Below are 19,569 nucleotides of genomic sequence, written 5' to 3'. Positions count from 1 at the left end.
TGCTGTCAAACAGAAAGGGTGTTCACATGAGAATTCCTTGCTGCATTTGTAGATAAGGGAAAGGCCTCACTGGTGGTGTAACTGCTGGTATGGAGGGGGAGCTGCCAGCAGCTTCCTCCTTTACAATGAGGCTGAGGTTCTTCTGTGGGGGGAAGGGGTTTGTGCAGCACAACACAGGCACAAAGCCATGCTGGATGTCCAGCAGTTTAATTCATGTGTGTTCCACTGACTCCTTTGTTTGCAATCCTGCTGGTCAGGAGCACTGTGAGACCAACAGGTTTCATTGCATTGTGGCTATGGTCTCTTCCTCTGCAGGAAGGAAGGGAACAGCTTCCAGTCTCCCACACACTGATCATGCTCCAACCATGAGTCCCAGAACAATGCATGAGGTTGTACAGAATCACAGAATCATTCAGGGCTGAAAAGACCTTTGAGATCATCTAGTTCAGCCTTCGACTGACCACCACCTTGTCAACTAGACCATGGCACTAAGTGCCACAACAAGTAGTTTCTTGAATATCACCAGGAATGTTGGCTCCACCATCTCCCTGGGCAATCCATTCCAATATTTAACCACCCTTTCTATTTGCACTGGCAGAGAAAGCAAGAGCTCTGCTCAACAAATGTCTCCAAACCTCAAGAGACCCCCAAAGCTTGGAAGTTGCTGCCAAGTTTTAGCTGTTGCACAAGTTAAGGATCTGCTTTATATTTTTGAGTAATTACTGAGTAACAACATGTACTGCAATTGCAGAGACATATATCACAATGGATACTGGGACACCCTGGAAATCATGCTGGAGATCATCCAATCTCCTGGATTGGAGACATGTAGTGGCAGTCACAGAGCCAGTGCAGTCCTGCTGTCATAGGCAACAGCTCAGCCTTGATGGACACCACAGTTCTCACAGCAGTTCCCAGAATCACAGAGTGGGTTAGGTTGGAAGGGACCACGCTGGGTCATCTGATGCAACCTCCCTGCTCAGGCATGGTCACCCTGGAGCACATGGCACAGGATTGCATCCAGGTGGTTCCTGAATATCTCCAGCGAGGGAGATTTCCACAGCCTCTGTGGGCAATCTGTTCCAGTGCCTGGTCACCCACACAGTAAAGTTCTTCCTCATATTCAGGTGTGCATCACTTCCTGTCCATCAGTTTCTGCCCATTGCCTTTCTCATCCTATTGGGTGGCTCCACCAAGAAGGATCTGGCTCCATCTCTTTGGCACCCATCTTTTAGGTATTTATACACATTAATGAGGTCCAATCTCAGTCATTTCATCTCAAGGCTGAACAGGCTCAGCTTCCTCAGCCTGTCCTCGTAAGAGAGATGCTCCAGTCGCCCAGTAACCTTGTTGCCCCGTGCTGGACCTGCTCCCTTGTACCCAGGAGCCCATAACTGCACACAGCACTCCCGATGTGGCCTCGCCAGGGCTGAGCAGAGGGGCAGGGTCACCTCCCTCGACGGCTGGCTCAGGCACGGCCCGGCTCGGACACGCACGGGCGGGCCGGGCCGGGCCTCTCCTCCCTCAGCGCCTCCGCCCGCGGCCTCCCGCCGCCAGGGGGCGCGCCGCTCCCCGGCCGCCTGCGCGCGCCCCGCTCCCGCGCGGCCGCGGCGCGAGCGCGGCCCCGCTCCCGGCGGCGCCCATGGCCGGCGTCATCCGGCGGCTGGATGAGGCCGTGGTGAACCGCATCGCCGCCGGAGAGGTCATCCAGAGGCCGGCCAACGCCATCAAGGAGATGATCGAGAACTGGTAACGGCCGCGCTGCCTGGGGCGGGGGGGCTCTGCCGGGCCCCCGCGCCCCGGCCCCGGGTGGCGAGCGGGAGCCCGGTGCCGAGCAGGGGCCGGACCTGCGGGTGCTCCTGCCGGAGGCAGCTCCGCTGGGAAAGCCGCGTTTCTGGCTGCGCGTGTGTTCCGGCTTGTGTTGTTGTTGTTTGAGAAGCTTATGAAGTGTTTGCGTTCGGTGCTAGGTTAATAATTCATAGAATCATTTAGGTTGGAAAAGATCTCCAAGTCGCCAAGTCCAACCATTAACCCACCACTCCAAATCTACCGCTAAGCCCTAAGCACGGCATCTTCAGGTATTTTAAATACCGCCAGGGCCAGCGACTCAAACACTTCCTTGGACAGCTTTTTCTATGCTTTCTGTGAAGATATGTATCCAAATACCCAATCAAAACCTCTCCTGGCACAAGTTGAGACCATTTCCTCTTTACCCATCACTTGTTCCATGGGAGCAGAGGCCATCCCCCACCTCGGTACAGCCTCCTTTCAGGGAGGTGGGAGCAATGAGGTCACCCCTGAGCCTCCTTTTCTCCAGGCTAAACATCCCCAGCTTCCTCAGCCTCTCCTCATCAGCCTTGTGCTCCAGACCCTTCCCCAGCTCCATCGCCCTTCTCTGGAGATGCTCCAGCTCCTCAATGTCTCTCTTGTAGAGAGGTGTCCAAAACTGAGCACTGGATTTGAGGTGTGGCCTCACCAGTGCGAGTACAAGGGGAAAATCACTGCCCTGGTCCTGCTGGCCGCACTGTTGTTGATACAGGTCAGGATGCCACTGGCCTTTTTGGCTGCTTGCACAAACGCTGGCTCATGTTCAGACAGCTGTTAGAGCAGTAGCCCCAGGTCCTGTTCCACTTGGCAGCTTTCCAGCCACTCTTCCCTCAGCCTGTGGCACTGTGTGGTGTTGTTGTCACCCAAGGGCAGGATCTGGCACTTCATCTTGTTGACAGTCATACCATTGCCTCAGCCCATCAATCTGGCCTGTCCAGATCCCTCTGCAGAGCCTTCCTATCCTATCCTCCAGCAGATCAATGCTTCTGCCCAACTTAGTGTCATCCACAAACTGCATAAGACCACACTCAATCCCCTCATCCAGGTCATGGATAAAGATGCTAAACAGAACTCTGGGATTGAAATTGCTTTCCTGGTTTCTTGGTTTCTGCAGTTTGGATGCTAAATCTACGAGTATCCAGGTAGTAGTTAAAGAAGGTGGTCTGAAGTTCATCCAGGTTCAAGACAATGGCTGTGGTATCAGAGTAAGTAAACAAAGTTGGTACATGTATGCTGCTGTTTGATACTACCTTTTAAAATTATTTCAATTTATAAATGTTTCCGATCTTGAAAAAACTCAAAAAGTGACTGTTGCTTGTCCCTTTCACATAGAAGGAAGATCTCGACATTGTATGTGAGAGATTTACTACGAGTAAACTGCAAAAATTTGAAGACTTGGCTAGTATTTCTACATATGGTTTTAGGGGCGAGGTAAGCTCTTCATCAAGGTTCATTGATACTGTTCATTGTTGTTATTCTGCTGTAGTGGGTTGTACATAGTATCACATTCCCAGTACACTTTACAGAAGCTTCTGTTTTCTGAGAGAGTCTGCTATGTGAATATAGTTCAAAATACATTTCAGTGTCTTTCAAGATTAGGTGAATGCCTGTAGGTAGGTATATATTCTTTTTGCCTTCTGGAATAAGATTTTTTTAAATTGAAACAGCCTGTCTTCTCAAATGATGGTTCATGAACCTACAGGTAAAAGACAGTGGAAGATTTGAGTGGGAGGTGAATCTTCAAAGTCAGACATTTGTCTAAATACCACACTTAAAACTAAATGTGCAAAATGTACAGTGGTCTTCCTTTGTTTTTGCTGTTAGAAAGGTTAGTATCTCTGACCCCTCAGATATACTGGTTCTTCACACTCTCATAGATTGTATCTAAACTCTGGAAGAACAGTCAAGGATGAGTTTAGCTTTTCCCTCTGGATGAACAAGATATATGAGTGTCTGTCCTGTACTCAGATACATAGATGCTCACATGCTCCAGAGAGGAGACTGCTTGGGTCCTCTCCTCACACATTTTCATCATAATCATCTCCACAGCCAGTGGAGTCTGATCCTGAGGCTGGTTTTATCTGTGTAGACATGTCCATTGAGTTTGCCAGGAAAACTGTTGTCACCTAACATTGTAATATTCCTTAAAGTCAAGAGAAGAACTTGGGCAGGAGTGAGAGAGTAGCAGCTAAAATCTTCCAGCTGCCTTCTAGTTATCACAAAAAAGAAAAAGGCACAACTGTAATAATTTTGCAGATTTCTTTTACTTATGCTACATGGTTAACCACTTGCATCATCAGAGATAATATAATGTTAGGGAAACCAGAACAATCTCCTGGATAAAATGACTGGAAGTTTAGTATTATAGATACTAAAATTTGTTTAGGCTTTACTGACCTGCAATTTCCTTGTAAGGATTTTTATTTATTACTTGCTAGTGGTATGTTGAAATTTAGTGATGGTGTTTAAAGTGTGGACATGCCTTAGTGTTATCCAGAGCAAGGTTTACAAAGATGCTTTCTCTTTTTCTAGGCCTTGGCTAGCATCAGTCATGTTGCCCATGTTACCGTGACAACTAAAACAGCTGATGCCAAGTGTGCCTTCAGGTATGCTCTCTGTTATCCAGGTGACTTCTGCTGCATGCAATAACAAACAGATGTATCAATTTCAGAGCTCCTGTTACGGAGGAGGGTGTGGTAAGGGCAGGTATCAAAAAGACTTGGAATGTGGGAAAATGTATTTTTTCAAATTGTAAAGGTAAACTTTAGCTTAATAATGTATTTTAAAATTGGTGGAGATGGGGCGGGGAGGCAGGAAATCTCGAAAGAACTTCTGTTTCAGTAGGTAATATAGGTTAAACATTTGTCTTTTTCTCCATTTCAGAATAAAAAGTTGCATATATATTATGGGCATCATGTCTAGTAAATTTCACAAGTCTCAGCACAGGAACTTACAGCTTAGTTTGTTTTCATATCTTTATGATACAATAGGTGCTTTATCCTATTCAAAAAGAGTTTTGGATATTCTTTTGAAAACTTAATCTAAATTATAAACTTTTCCATTAATTTCTTAAGTACTTTTAAGAAAAGGGAGTGGGAAGCAAGAGATGTTCCAAATCTTGGTTTTTCAAAAGATTGTGTGACTGTGGTCTTTCTTGCATTAAACATACAGGGTATGTTAGAGGGATAGAAGAAGTCTATCCTTTGAATTTATGCATCTCTATAACTTTCTTAGCTGAAAGACCCATGTGGGTCACAAATCTCTTATGCTCAAAATCCTGTTAGTGTCAAAGGAAACAGATTCTTAGACTGAAGTCAAGAATTTCTTGTTAGCATAATTGAAGTGCAAAGTCTAGTGGGAGAATTGTTATTAGGCTGTATCTAGCTATTAAAGAAAGGAAAAAATGCAGTAATCCTGCCTTTAGAGGAGAAATCTCAGTAATACAATTTCAAAATGCATATTCCATGATCTGCCTCCTTTCCTCTGCTATTACTCCCTTTCCCCTGCTTCCCCTCTGGTTCTTACCATCAATGAAGACAGTTTCACTCTAGCAGAAAGGTGGAGGAAGCTGATTGTCAGTGTCATAAATTTTTTGCTGGGAGGAGTGTGACAATGATGCGATTTCTTTGGTTTTCATCCTTTGTTTTCATCTTTCCATGTCTGCCCTCCTGTAAATCTGGATGACTGACAACTTTTTATTTTCTTCCTAGAGCTACTTACAGTGATGGAAAAATCAAAGCCCCTCCAAAGCCCTGTGCTGGAAACCAAGGAACTCAGATCACGGTAGGTTTTTGTGTCCTTTTTGTTCTCTCTTGTTCCTTTTCTGTTCCCCTTGCACCAGTTACATTGTGAGGTACATAACAGTATCATCTCTGAAGTTGCAGTTTGTTACGTGAACCTAGGGAGTTAAGGAATAAACTGGATGTTGTTTTTTTATAAACCAAAGTATTTTCAGAAAATTTTTATATAAAATAAAAATTAACAGGATAGATTTAGATTAATTCTATAGTCAGAGAGAATTTTAAAAATTATTTTTAATTGTGAATTTTTCTCTGTAGGTTGAAGATCTTTTTTACAATGTAAATACAAGGAGGAAGGCTTTAAAGAATCCAAATGAAGAATATGCAAAAATACTAGAAGTTGTTAGCAGGTAAACTAAAATAATTTATATACCGCCACTGGAGTGGCAGTATATAAACTGTTTTGTAGGGGAGTACTGGCATTCTTCAGAGGGACTGGCAACTGTGTGTTTGGTGACATTTTGTTGTTGGTGGTGGTGGTGATTTAATTTGTTATATATTTTTAGACTATTTGTTAGTGTGCAGTGTCAGATAACAGCCTGTCCAATTTGATGTGAAAAATCCAGACAGGTAGTAGTGTATTCTGTCTATAGCTATTAATTATTTTAAAGAATTCTAGCAAAGAAATGGTGATGGACTTGAATGAGTGAATTTAAATGTACCTGGGCTGAATAGAATTCATGTAAAAACCGCTCAGGAGCATTGAGATTTGGCTGAATACAGAAAAGCTGAATGGTGACTTCACATCCCCAAAAAGGAGTAATATCATTTTAGCTATTGGATGTTCCCTTCCTGGGCCCCTTGCTTGCCTCTTTTGCCTCTGCTGTAGTCTTCCATAGTGTGCAGAGGTCTTGCCAGCAGGATCTGTACAATTTAAGCAAAAGAGCTGCTCTATGCTTTCAGAAGACACAAAAGGTAGCAAAGAGAAGTAAGACTGTATACCAAGGTTTAGTCTGTTCCCTAAATGAACTATTCAAGAGTCTCTCCTGGGTCAGGTAGACTTCAGCCAGGAGGTGGAGGGTCAGATCCTGCTGCTCTGTCAAAGAGGAGTTACAGCCCTCCAGCTCATTGGTTGTTCTTTTTCATTAGGATTCTTCTATTACTTAATTTTGGGGTGTTTCTTTCCTCTTGAATTATTGAGTTCACAGTCACAGCAGTCTAATCTTTGTCTGCATTTTCACGTTTCTCATCTTTCAAGGTTCTATGGTATGTTTTTTCTGACAATGCAGTAATTTCCCTAGAATTTTGAGCCAAGATTACACAGCTGCAGTGTATCAGATCTCAGGCATGGGATCAGAGATAGCTGAACTGTCTGGGTAGGGGAAGTTAGAAGGGTGGGCAAGCCATTATTCAGATGCTTTTCCATAGTAGTTGAGACTAGATTATGTTGTACTGAGGATATTTTGATAGATTTTTTTAGTTAAACCTGTACAGTGAAACTGAAAAAACTGATCTGTAGAAGCTGATCTTTGAATTGCCTATAGTTACAGTTGAGTTCCAAATAGAACACACTTTTTTTTTTAAGCTGTTCAGTCTGCAGGAGCTCAGCTTGGCTCAAATTGCATGACTGTCTAACAGGAAGTGGAATTGCTTGCCCCCATTGCTAGCTGCTTTTCACTAATCAAGGGAAACAATTACCTTTTGTTCCACATACTGCAGACTTACATTTATCTCTTTTTCAGGTATGCCATCCATAATTCAGGCATCAGCTTTTCAGTTAAAAAGGTGTGTAGATAAAGTTTTTGTAGCTTCACTGTGTGTCTGTATGTGTCTATTTGTGCCTGTATATATATACATAATGTGTATATCTGAAAATGCCAGAAAATTTGCACTGCATCTTTTGCAACAGGATCAGCACAGAGAGCCTTCCCTTATACTAAATTGTTGAAGGGTATGTTGGTGCAATTCAGATAGAAAGCACATCAGTTAGGTGTAAACAAGACAGAAATATATTTGTCAGGAGTTTGGAGGATTCTGTGTGGTCAGTAGTGTATTTGGTTTAGCTGTATGTGTTGTGTCAGTTTCTCTGGAGAGCCTGGTTACTAAGTGCTGTATGAAAGAGGCTGAGGTAGATTATCTTTGTTCTGTGCCATTCTGGATAATTATTTACCAAACTGAGTTCAGCAAATAAAGTGTTCCTCACTTTCCAGGATGGAGCTACTAGCCTCAGTGGGTCTGATGTGCTCTAGCTGATCTTGCAAACATGTGCCATTTACCATCCATTGCTTTTTTGAACATAAATAAGTAAATAATACAAGACAATATAATGATGTTATGTTGTTCACTGTGGTTTTTTTTAGAAGTGTTATTGTTTAAAGTATTTATAAAACTTCTTTCACAAAGGTGAATTGATTGATACTCATTCCTGCTCTCTTTAGCAAGGTGATACCGTGTCAGATGTTAGAACCTTATCCAATGCCTCAACAGTGGACAACATCAGGGCCATCTTTGGAAATGCTGTTAGCAGGTACATTGATGTCACGTTTCCTTTTGATATGAAGCTTTCCAGTGAATCAGCCTCCCTATTCTCTTTAAAGACCATGGGCTATGGTAATCTTTCTTGCTTCCTTCATGGTTAATTTCAGAGAGGAGGGAGTGCTACAATTAGAGAGCTCTTCCTTCTTTGCAGAATGTGTGACTTTTTTTTGTGTACCAAAGGGAAGACGAAAGTTACAAAGTTTCCTTTAATGCACTGAAAAGGAACCATCTGCTTGTAACTTTCTGTGTGCTCATGTAAAAACAGCGAGCTGATCCTGTATTCTCTGCAAGTTCCTGGCCTCTTCCTTTACCATGAAAATCTTACCTCTTCTTACTATCTGCTACCTGATAAATTTTGAAGCTACTCATATTGGTTGTTTCTGAAATATGGTTTCTTATCTTGACAAAAGCTACATTAGTTGAAGCTGTGTAAATCAGACAGAAAAATTTAAAAACCAAAAGGTCATCTTTTGAAGATGTATCTGCCATTTTAGGAAAAATTCTCTTTATGAGACTTTCAGCTGTGACAAATCCATTGTATGTATTTGTCCCATAATAGCTGGGTGTCACTTTGATTCTGTTCTGTTACTGACTGAAGTCAAGCTTCACATTTAATAGATGTAACTTCTAATTCATGAAAACACTTTAGGAAGCACAGCAAAAGAAAGGCTGCAATGTAATGAGGTTTGCAGAATTACATGTATTTCTTTGCTGTGCATTTGTTTATTTCTACTACGGATGGTAGCTCATTTGATAAGTTTTTCCTTGGTATGGTTCAGGATAAATTGTTGATTTCGAAGTAAATGTTTTGATAATTTCTTCTCAAACAATAATTTACCCAGTTCAAGATGGTGTCAAAAACTGAACACAAATAAAAATGGCACTTGATATATATCTTGAGGTTGAATTGGAAATAAGTAGCCCTTAAGTCTGTTCTGTGTTAATTTTAGAAGTTGGCATAATGCCTTCCTAGAGAGCTGTGCTCACAAAGTACTGAAGTGGATTTTCCTTGACTAATGAATTATGAAAATTATTGAAACTGCTATGAAAACAGTTAACATTAGGATCTATGTGCATGAACAAGAGAGAAGTTTTTACATTTTAATGACTTCTTAACAGACCACCAAGACATATTAAGCTGATAACAGTGGACAAAGTAGTCCAAAATTGTCTTCCTTGCCTGCAGACAATTTTGAAGTGTTCTTGTCAATCACTGTCATGACTTAAACAATGAAATGCATATTAGAATTATCAGTAGATTATAATGCTGTGGATACTGTGATATGTTACAGTATTAAAAAGATAATGGAGGTAATTTTACAGATTCCAACCACACAACATTACCAGTTTACACTTAAGAAGAGGAAATGATGCAGTTTAGATTAAATAATTACCATGACCCAGCAATCAGTGTTTGAGCTTTCAAATAATTCTAATGTTTTCAATAACTGTGTTAGAAGATGTATCAGTATATGTAGTGAGAATTGAGTAATAGGCCCCTTGAGTAATAGCCAAAGTTGACCTTTAGATGAACCTTCCAACCATATGTTATATGATATTTGTATCTGCTCATTAGCAAAATGCACATGATCATTAGCAAAGTATGTACTGTGATAAGAACATATTTATCTTTCCATATTTAGAGGTTGGACAGGGCCATGAAATCAGACATCTGACCTTGTTTGGAGGTATATGGTCAAAGCCAACTCCCTTGGTTCCTCCTTGAGCCCTGGCCAGGCTTTGGGTGGAACCTAACAGAAGAATGAAACCAGATGTTTCTGCATTAGAACTATGTGAGCTTTTTTATTCAGCAGTATAAAAGCTGGACCCTTTCCCAGCAAAGGTGTAGTCTTTATCTATATGTGGACGCACTGTGTAGGATTTCCCAGTTACCAGGAGTGGTTCTCCAGTCCTCTGCTGTGACCGGGGCTCCTCAGCTGATGCGTCTATCTGGATGATGGTTAAGTGTTAGGGTAACTGGTGATGTGTCTTCTTAATCACTGTAGGCAATCTTCGTAGTAGTGATTAGGTGCATTACTTATATTATCCTTTTGTAATTCTTTGCTGTTTTGAACTGGAGTTAATGACACTCATCCCTTAAAGTTGCTGCCTGTGTCTTTTGTGCTGACCCTGCCAACTGGCAAAACAGAATATTATTTCTTGTGAGTACTGTTCAAAATTTGCATCAACGTAAGAATTAATTTTTTGTTCATGTTTCTGTCAAACTTAATAGGGAACTCATAGAAGTGGGCTGTGAAGATGCAAATCTGGCCTTTAAAATGAAAGGTTACATCACGAATGCAAACTACTCTGTGAAGAAATGTATATTTTTACTCTTCATAAACCGTAAGTTTAAAAAAAAGGCAGCATTTTGTACAGTCATATGTTGCTTACATAATCAGAAGAACAAAACTTTCTGAAGACCTACAAAGTGCACAGGCATTCTTAAAAACATTTTTAAGAATAAATATTACAGTTAATTGTAAATCTTAAAGTGATTTTCGATTTGTAATGTGCTTCACACTTGGCACTGTATTTAGTGGAAAACAGCTAAGACTGAACCTAAAGAAACTTTGGTGTATCGAGGTTAAGGCTGTGTCCTGCCAGCTTACACAGATTATCTCTCTTCTGTAGCAACACTGACATGGCTTAACTGTATGAAATAATGAAAGGTAGCCTGGTTATTTCAGTATTTGTGGGAAAAAATGCCTCTAAGTGTAAAACATGCTGAGAAAAATACCATCTATTCCTGGGTTTATATGAAGAACAAATAGGTCTTGGGGGAAAATGGGTATAACAGATTCCCTTTGAAGGCACAAAGAGTGAAGATGTGTGAAGGAGGAGCTGGGCCCTGTGCAGGGTGTTGTAGCTCTTTGGAAACAGCGCTGTGTTCTGTGTTTCAGATCGGTTGGTAGAGTCAGCCGCTTTGCGCAAAGCCATAGAAACTGTGTACGCTGCTTATTTGCCAAAAAGCACGCACCCATTCCTATACTTAAGGTAAAGTAATAGGAAGTAGCCTTTTAATAGTGTCTTGTAGGATAAAACTAGGGTGAGGAGGTTTAGAAGGACATTTTCTGTTCTTCATGATAGTGTTAAGTATTGCACTGAGGTAATTAATCGCCAGGCAGGAGATAATTAAATAACATTAAGGAAATCTTAAGAAGACAGATCTTATTTTTAGAAATAGTGAGTATCTGTAATTTCAGCTGAAGTCCTTTGCTATTAATTCATGAGGCACTGCAAGTAAAAATATATTTCTAAAAGTGGGTTTTTGTAGTTGTACAATGGAGAGGTTGATTTAAGCTTACCTATGTAAGCTCATTTGGGTGAGTGATTTTGGATTATGTTTTAATTTTCTAAACAAGTCTGAGTGTAATATAACTTCAGCAGGTTTCAGGATCATTTTGACTGCTTTGTACAGAATGACATCCCCAAGCCTCACAAATTTTGTCAAATTTGAACCAATTTTTGATTTCTCTGCCGTCCATGGGATATTTTAGGTTAACTTATTTTAAAACATTTTCCAGCCTGGAAATAGCCCCCCAGAATGTAGATGTGAATGTGCATCCTACAAAACACGAGGTCCATTTTCTTCATGAAGACAGTATTTTGGAGCGTGTGCAACAACATGTAGAGAGCAAGTTATTGGGTTCTAATTCCTCAAGGATGTACTTCACTCAGGTGAGAACATCTATGGTGTTCTATGCAGTTCTGCATTATTTTAATGATCAGGATAATTTACTCTGTTCAACAGTAAAATCTTTGCAGATATGGCACTTATCAGTGTTGTACTGGTACCTTTAGATCTTTGCTCTGTTTCTAGTTACTTTAATATACCAGTGTTAACAATATGTTAAAAGAGAGAGAAAAACATATGAGAATATTTTAAGTACATTTCTGTCAAGTACCTGATTAGTTGTCGTAATTTTATGTTAGCCTTCGCATGTGGTAAATTGTTGTGATTGAGGAAACTGTTCTCTGTATTTGATAACACTTTGGATTTAATCTTACCAGAAAAAAAAGTCAGGGAGATACTCTGTCTTTATGTAAAGCATAGCATAAGAATTGCTATAATTTTTTATACAAACTAATTTCCATATGATTTTTTTACCTTAAAGATTTTTTTGAGACAAAGGAATGGTAACTATTGATTTTAACTGCCAAGATGACGACATTCACTTTATGTGGATAGCAGGTGCAAAGCTGGTGGCCTTTTAAGCAGTTGACAGTGTGTTGCTTGGGGTTTCAAAATTGCCTCTGAGCAGTAAGATACTGTGAGAAGTGTGACTAATCTTCCTGGTTCTTCTTTTCTTGTTGTTCAATCTCTTCTCTTTGCTTCCTCATGTCTGAATGAAGACATTGCTTCCAGGGGCTGACTGCTCTTCCAATGAGGTTGTAAAATCAACAGCAAACTCTTCTGTGGTTACCAAGGGAAGCAGTGATAAAGTTTATGCACATCAGATGGTCCGCACTGATTCCCGAGAGCAGAAATTGGATGCTTTTCTTCAGCCAGTGAACAATCCCCTGAGTGCAGGCACCACTGAAGTGACAACAGAGGCTAATGCAGGACCTCCAGAGGGTGCAGACAGGCCCCAGGATGCTGAAATGGAAGAAGTCAGTGACCTGGTTGAAATGGTTGATGTTCAGGAGGATACAGTGAGGCCTGGGGGGCCGAGTGAGAGTGGACACTTGTCTTCTGAGACTGTGCCTTCTCGGTAAGTCCCACCTTTCCTGAACTGGGGCAAGGCTACCTATTATTTCATGGCATAGCCCTGAAACTATAGATTTTTCTGATCTCTTCGGGCTTCTGCTTTTCCAGAAGTGAAAATTTATCAAGAATAACTTTTCAGGGTGTTTTATTGAGAAATTAAACATAATCTTTGAACTGTAAATTACATAACTTGTGATAAATTTTGTGACTGGAATAGCGTTTCTGTGCATACTGAAAGGCAGGAACCAGTGTAAATAATGGCATTAGTTTAGGGAGGTCATACTGGTTTGTCTCTTTCTGGAAGCCTCCCTTTTGTGAGGGATAGAAACTGTATCACTGAATTTTGACAGGCATTTCCCTAGTAAAGGCTAAAGTGCCATCAATTTTTTATAGCTCCTGCAGGAGCTGTTACAAGAGGCCAAAGTTGTTTGAGGGAATCTGATTCCCTCTCCCCAGTATTACAAAAACATGAGTATGGAAAAGAAAATTGTTAGAAATAGGAACGTTTTTGATGTGTCCTTTAGAGCCAAATTTGCTTGGTGCTTAAGCAACAGCTACCTAACGTGATTGGTATTAGTGTCACAAATTCTCTTACAATTCTGAACTACCCTTTCCTAACAAATTATTCCTCAGAAGCAAAATATAATTGTCTTTCTGGGAAACTGTCTGCATTTTCTGTGTTAACATATAGCATGTGACTTGAGCATCTCATCTGTTGCTGTGTTTGGCCTAAGTGATAGGAGAATTGAACATAATTTGTTTTGTTTTGGCATTGTAGGAAGAGACCACGGGAAGACATGGACGTAGAATTGGAGAAAGATGACACCAGAAAGGACATGACTGCTGCCTGCACCCCTAGAAGAAGAATTATCAACTTGACCAGTGTGTTGACTCTCCAGGAGGAAATTAGTAACCAGGCACATGCAAGTAAGCATGACTTGTTTCTCAAAATTACTGTTATTCTACCACTAAATATGACTCTTTGAAGAGGGAAAAGGTATTTAAAAGGAGGCCCAGTGAGCTTACTGTGCTGCTGAGCAAGTTTTTAACAAAAGCTGCTGCTTTTCATTTTTATTTGTATCTGTCCCACTTATATGAAATGGTGAGACTTATGAAATACTCTTTTTTGTTAAGAGTTGTTTTAGACAAAGGTAAAAGGTTTGTGAATCTTTCTAGGGTGTTTCCCTCTTAACTCAGTTGCCTCTGAAAGCAACTTAAACTGACTCATACACTTATTCATATGTCTAAATGTTAGGAATCTTACATCCTGGGGGTTTTTTGGATTTGATTTTTCTGGTTATAAGACTTGACAATGCTCCACACAGACATCTGTAATAAGTAACTTTTCTTAAAAGTTATAATTCTGTAAATTGATAAGAATCTTAAAGTTTAGAAAGCATGAACTTTTTACTTTACTTGTGCTTCAGTAAACATTTTGCAGAAGATTGGTAATTCTGACTCAATAATTCCCTATCTGACTGACGTTGTTTAAATATTGAAATCAAAGACTTGTCCTGGAAATTTAAAATATCCGAAAATGTCTCAAAATTCATGATAAAACTTGTGAAGTTGCTTGAAGTTGTGTCTCATCTTCATAGCTGTAAGAAATACCTAAAAAAAGAGACTTTGGAAAGAGAGAAATCTTATCTCAGTCTGTTAAATTTCTTTAGAAAATGTAGCAGTGGAATTAGTGAAAAGTGTAGTGCTTTGTACATGCTGTGACTGCAGTGCCAAACATCTGCAATAAAGCTTCTCCCAAGGATGGCAACTAGTGAATTTTTTTGTGGAATGTCTAAGATTAACTCTTTTATGAAATCCGACTTCTTATACCTTTCCCACATGGGTGAGACTTCTCACTCATACATATATTTTTTAAAAAAAGTTACTTTGTGAGAGAAAAAAAAAGAAATTTTGAAACTAAATATTATAGACCTATTCTATCACACCTCTATAATTTAGTTTGATAATACCTAGATTGTGTTGCAAAGCTGGTTTAGACCTGCAGTTTTTGACTGGCTCCTCACCAGTCTCCTGTGGCTGGAAATTAAGTTTGGAAGGCTCTTCAAACACAGGAACTTTAATTTTATTTCTTCTGATTTGCATTTGTAGTTTAAATGTTAAATAACTCTTCTTCCTTACACTTTAATATTATAGGTATGCATAAAAATTATTACTATTTCAAAACTTGTCAATAATTGGTCATATAAGGATAAAAGAAGAAGCAGGGGTGTAAGAGTGACTGAACAGTGATCTGAGACTTTCATGCTAAAAAGACACAAACCACTCAACTAAATAAATGAGGGCAGGGTTGCAACTATGAAATGATATTCTTTTGTTTCTTCCCCACCTCTCTGTTGTTTCAGAACTCCAGGAAATGCTACATGAGCACTCATTTGTTGGTTGTGTCAGTCCTCAGTGGGCTCTGGCCCAGTACCAGACAAAACTGTACCTTCTCAACACGACCAAACTCAGGTAAAAGAGTTGTTAGACCTGTTGGCAGCTGAAATAAGTACCAGTTGTGAAGCTAATTAGAAGAAGGAAGGAAATGACAGGGAAAATAATATTGTTCTCTTGCTGCCTGTATGAAAAGTCACGAGGCTAAAGATTAAGCAGTCCATTCAGAACAGTGGAAACAAGTCTGGCATACTTGGGAAAAGTTACAGGGAATTGGTATAATTAAAATACCAACTACTGTATTGTGTGCTCACAGACAGTGGGAAGGCAAAGACTTTTTCTTGCTTCATGATGATCTACGTAATCTATGATCATCATCATGATTTGTTGCATGATCATCTACAGCACATTGTATAAAGCAGAGGTTTCAGAAACATCCTGGAAAACATTGTATCCAGTTGGGTTAAGAGTATCTGCAGGACATGATTGTAACACTTAATTTGTGATTTTGCCTATTCAGCCTTACAGGCCCAGCTACATAAATTTTTGTAACAAGTCAGAGAATAAACTTGAGATGGACCTGTCTATTAATTTCCCAGTTCATTTGGATTTCTTACAGTGCAGTAAAGGAGTAAAGAAGTTGAAATATAAATTATCAGGGAATAAATTCATAGCGATTGCATACTTGAGTATGTAACCTTTCTGCACCAGCGTGGCTGATGATGTCAGAAACCAAGAAATAGATTTAATTGTAAATATCTAGATAATGCAGGTGAACCCCTAAACTCTTCAGTTAAAGTAAGATCTTTATTAATAGGACTAGATATGGTTATCTGATGTTTCCAGGATGATCCTTACTTTCCCCTCTTAATTATGGTAATGTGGAGATATGGCACTCCTGTCCATATAATTGATTTTTGTGCTTCAATTTAGCCAAGAACTCTTCTACCAGATACTTATTTATGACTTTGCAAACTTTGGAGTCTTAAGGTTGTCTGTAAGTATAATTTTACATTATATCCTATAGAATTTTTTTAATGTATTTGCAATATGTCTGTCCTTTCAGACAAATGCACAGTTTTGGTTGCACAGTCAGGTTGGCTTTTGTCCACTACAGTAATGTTGTTTTGTTTCTCAGTAAGAACAGAATGTAGAAAACTTAGTAATTTTGTAGCTGCTACTGTTAAATTGTCATTCTGGCTGCTTGTCATAGTGTCAGTTGTAGTTATTGACCAAGTTTTGCTGTTGCTCATTACATTGGGACAAATAATTAATTTGAATATACAGTCTGCAGGAATACAGTGTTGATTGCCAGTGTTTATCCTGTAAAATATCAGAGTGCTCAGTGGGATTGTGGACTGCAGAGAAAGAAGAAAGAAATTCATACCTTTTTAGCCTGGTTATGATAAACAGAACTCTCAGTTCTGCAGGCTAGAAATAGTGTATTACAATCAATTAGTATGTGAAGGAAGAAGTTACAGCTTTCCAATAGAGTGTGCTGATCATTAACCAAAGTTTTACTTTCTTCATTTCCAGGAGCCAGCTCCTTTATATGAGCTTTCAATGCTTGCTTTAGAGGATCCCGAAAGTGGCTGGACAGAAGAAGATGGCCCAAAAGAAGGGCTTGCTGAGTACATTGTGGAGTTTTTGAAAAAGAAGACTGAAATGTTGAAAGATTATTTCTCTCTTGAAATTGATGAGGTGACTGCAGCTATTACCTCTGATAGTAAATGAATGGTGGACTTGACATCATTAGGTTTATGGTTAGATTAGATCTTAAAGGTCTTTTCCAACCTAAATGATTCCATAATTTTACATTTTGGTGACAGATGTCTGCAGTAGTTTGCTTACAGTGCTTACCATCACTAAGAATTAGTTCCAGTAAGATTTAAGTGGCATAACCCTTTAATTTACAATGCTCAGGACTTCTGCTGCCTTGAAGGAGGGTGCTGCACAAAGTTTCTATTTAGTTTCCAAGTGGCAGCCACAGTGGGTCCTTGCTGAGGCAGGGTCATCCTGGAGTACATGGCATAGGATTGTGTCCAGATGGTTCTTGACTGGACACAATCCAAGGCCTGGAGCACATGGCATGGGATTGTGTCCAGATGGTTCCAGATATCTCCACTTAGGAAGACTCCACAGCCTCTCTAGGAAATCCATAATTTAGTCATTGTTGTATAACTAGCATGCAGGTCTCTTAACCAACCAAGGTGTGCATCTTAGCCAGCTCTCAAGTCAGACAGGGCTGCAGCACCACTGGGTTCTCAATGTGCCTTTTTTGCGTGGCTTAAGGCATCCCTTACTTTATACAAAAGTGAACAGCTTCATCAAGCCCAGGCACTTCATTTGGATATTTGCCTGGGAAGTGGTATCTGTGTAACCTGGAGCTAGAGGAGAAGGTTGAATTCAGCCACTCCCTGAGCTTAATTCATGCCTTGTGAAATTAAACAACACCAATAACTCTTCATGCAGTGTCTGCCTGGCTGACAGGGCTTTAAAAACGTATAAGGCTCACTGAGTTTGCTAAGAATCAGTCTTAAAATACATAATAATTTTGGTGCATTTACCACAAAAAAAGAACTTTTTTTTTTCTTTTTTGTTAACTGAAACTGCAGTATTGCCTTGCAGGAAGGAAATCTTACTGGGTTACCACTTCTGATAGACAACTATGTCCCACCATTGGAAGGACTGCCTATGTTTATCCTGCGCTTGGCCACAGAGGTATATCTCTCAAGGATTTTATTAATTCACAATTACTTTTTTTACTTTAGGCAATTCCAGCCTGCCTTTTCAGTTTCTGGTGCAGCTTAAATGTACTGTTACATGTTCCAGATGCTGTTCTCTGGTTACTGCTTAGTTATGCTTTGCCTTTGTATTCATAACTGCTGACTGACTGAGCCTCTATTTTGATTTAAAAGCCTGCATTCCTACCCTCTTTTTTCAACTCAAACCTTTTTCAACTATACCTTTACCTTAGCAGGACAGAAATGGCCAACACATTAATATAAATTTTCCATATTAAGAATCTCTATATTATATAATTTTCCATATTAAGTCTCTGACTGATACCCAGATTCTACAAAATTGCTTTTTTTAAATTGTAACAGGTAAACTGGGATGAAGAAAAGGAGTGTTTTGAAAGCCTGAGTAAAGAACTAGCCATGTTCTACTCCATCAGAAAGCAGTATATAATAGAGGAATCCAACCCAACAAACTCTCAGGTACTAGAATACTGTAACTAGTTCTGTGAGCAGAGAGCTAACAACATACAGGAAACTTCTGCTCTTTTAGATATGGACTTCTAATCCCAGCTCTTTCAGCAAACCGAATCAAGTAGAAGTGTGGCAAGATTCTGAAAGAATGTGGCTTAAATTTTCTGAAGTATTATAGATGTTGAGGGAACCTTTTAACTTTGGGCATTGCAGTGTACTTAATATTATTACAAGCCTCCTTGGCCTCTGAGTTGGGAAAGTATTTTCTATGCTGTATTTCTATAGAAGAATGAGGATGCATATAAATTACAAGTACAACCTGATTGTGTCTAAATATCTGCCTAATTGATCAATTAAGCCCACCCATTCTGCAAGTGACTTTAGAGAGCTTATAATTGACTGTATAGAATAAGCTTTTCTAATACCAGCAGAATTTTACAATTGCCATGGTCTGACATGCTCTCCTCTAGTTAAACAGAACCTCTGTTTGTCCTTGTTTTCCTGTATTTCAGAGTGAAGAATCTGAATCTGGTTCAACGCCATGGAAGTGGACTGTGGAACATGTTCTTTACAAAGCTTTTAGGACTCATCTTTTACCCCCAAAACACTTTGCAGAAGATGGCAACATTTTGCAGCTTGCTAACCTGCCTGACCTGTATAAAGTTTTTGAAAGATGTTGAGCAAGTAGTTATTAAAGACAATTTTTATAGATAGACACTATTCATGTTACCTTCCCTTTCACTTAGCAGAAGATAATGCTGGAATCTTGATGGAGGAAAGAAAGAAGAGATTTAGCACCCTACTAAACTGCTAACATGTCAGTAAATCATCTATTTTCCTTCTGTTGATCAAAGTATTAAAAAAATTTTTTTTGCTGTGTCTAAACCCAATGAAAAACCCTGAAATAAAATCTCCATTTAAACTCTGAGTTTCCCTGTTAACCAATCTGCTAACAGAATACACTTCTGCTGTAGAAAATGTACTGGGTTAAGTCATTGTGGAAGAAGATGTAGCTTAATTTAGTTAAAATGTGAATGCTTTAATTTCGCTTGCCACTGGAAATCAAACTAGGTTACATGCATTCCTTTGTTTTAAGCATGAGGATTGTCTGACAGTACCTGCAATATGAGTGTACATGCAAAGCACT

The 19,569-nt window shown here is 39.7% G+C and overlaps 1 protein-coding gene across 3 annotated transcripts; it reads left to right on the top strand.

Moving 5' to 3' along the window:
• The first annotated feature begins 1,596 nt into the window (after positions 1-1,596).
• Positions 1,597-19,350, top strand: MLH1 (mutL homolog 1). Of its 3 annotated transcripts, none has more exons than XR_010361500.1 (19): positions 1,597-1,749; positions 2,942-3,032; positions 3,160-3,258; positions 4,360-4,433; positions 5,538-5,610; positions 5,886-5,977; positions 7,310-7,352; positions 8,006-8,094; positions 10,339-10,451; positions 11,009-11,102; positions 11,633-11,786; positions 12,462-12,820; positions 13,595-13,743; positions 15,180-15,288; positions 16,144-16,207; positions 16,747-16,911; positions 17,826-17,931; positions 18,318-18,431; positions 18,935-19,137. XR_010361500.1 is itself a non-coding variant. In XM_064418702.1 (19 exons), exons 1-19 carry the CDS (start codon positions 1,643-1,645, stop codon positions 19,100-19,102), a joined length of 2,250 nt encoding a protein of 749 aa, XP_064274772.1. In that variant the 5' UTR covers positions 1,597-1,642; the 3' UTR covers positions 19,103-19,350. The 3 variants fall into 3 exon arrangements, 2 of the variants coding, with proteins under 2 accessions (XP_064274772.1, XP_064274784.1); XM_064418702.1 differs by having other exon boundaries at positions 17,839-17,931; positions 18,935-19,350; XM_064418714.1 differs by lacking the exons at positions 1,597-1,749; positions 2,942-3,032; positions 3,160-3,258; ... (3 more) ...; positions 7,310-7,352; positions 11,009-11,102 and having other exon boundaries at positions 17,839-17,931; positions 18,935-19,350.
• Positions 19,351-19,569: the final 219 nt, after the last annotated feature.

The sequence above is a fragment of the Passer domesticus genome, chromosome 1 (assembly GCF_036417665.1).
Source record: "Passer domesticus isolate bPasDom1 chromosome 1, bPasDom1.hap1, whole genome shotgun sequence".
Lineage (NCBI taxonomy): Eukaryota > Metazoa > Chordata > Aves > Passeriformes > Passeridae > Passer > Passer domesticus.
Note: the sequence above shows the minus strand (reverse complement) of the source record. Positions and strands in the feature narration are given on the sequence as shown.

Excerpts from the sequence above, each read along its gene's own strand:
- MLH1 (XM_064418702.1), top strand. The coding sequence starts at position 1,643 with ATGGCCGGCGTCATCCGGCGGCTGGATGAGGCCGTGGTGAACCGCATC. Across the intron at positions 1,750-2,941 it reads AAGGAGATGATCGAGAACTG|TTTGGATGCTAAATCTACGA; the intron begins GTAACGGCCGCG and ends TGGTTTCTGCAG. Across the intron at positions 8,095-10,338 it reads TTTGGAAATGCTGTTAGCAG|GGAACTCATAGAAGTGGGCT; the intron begins GTACATTGATGT and ends CAAACTTAATAG.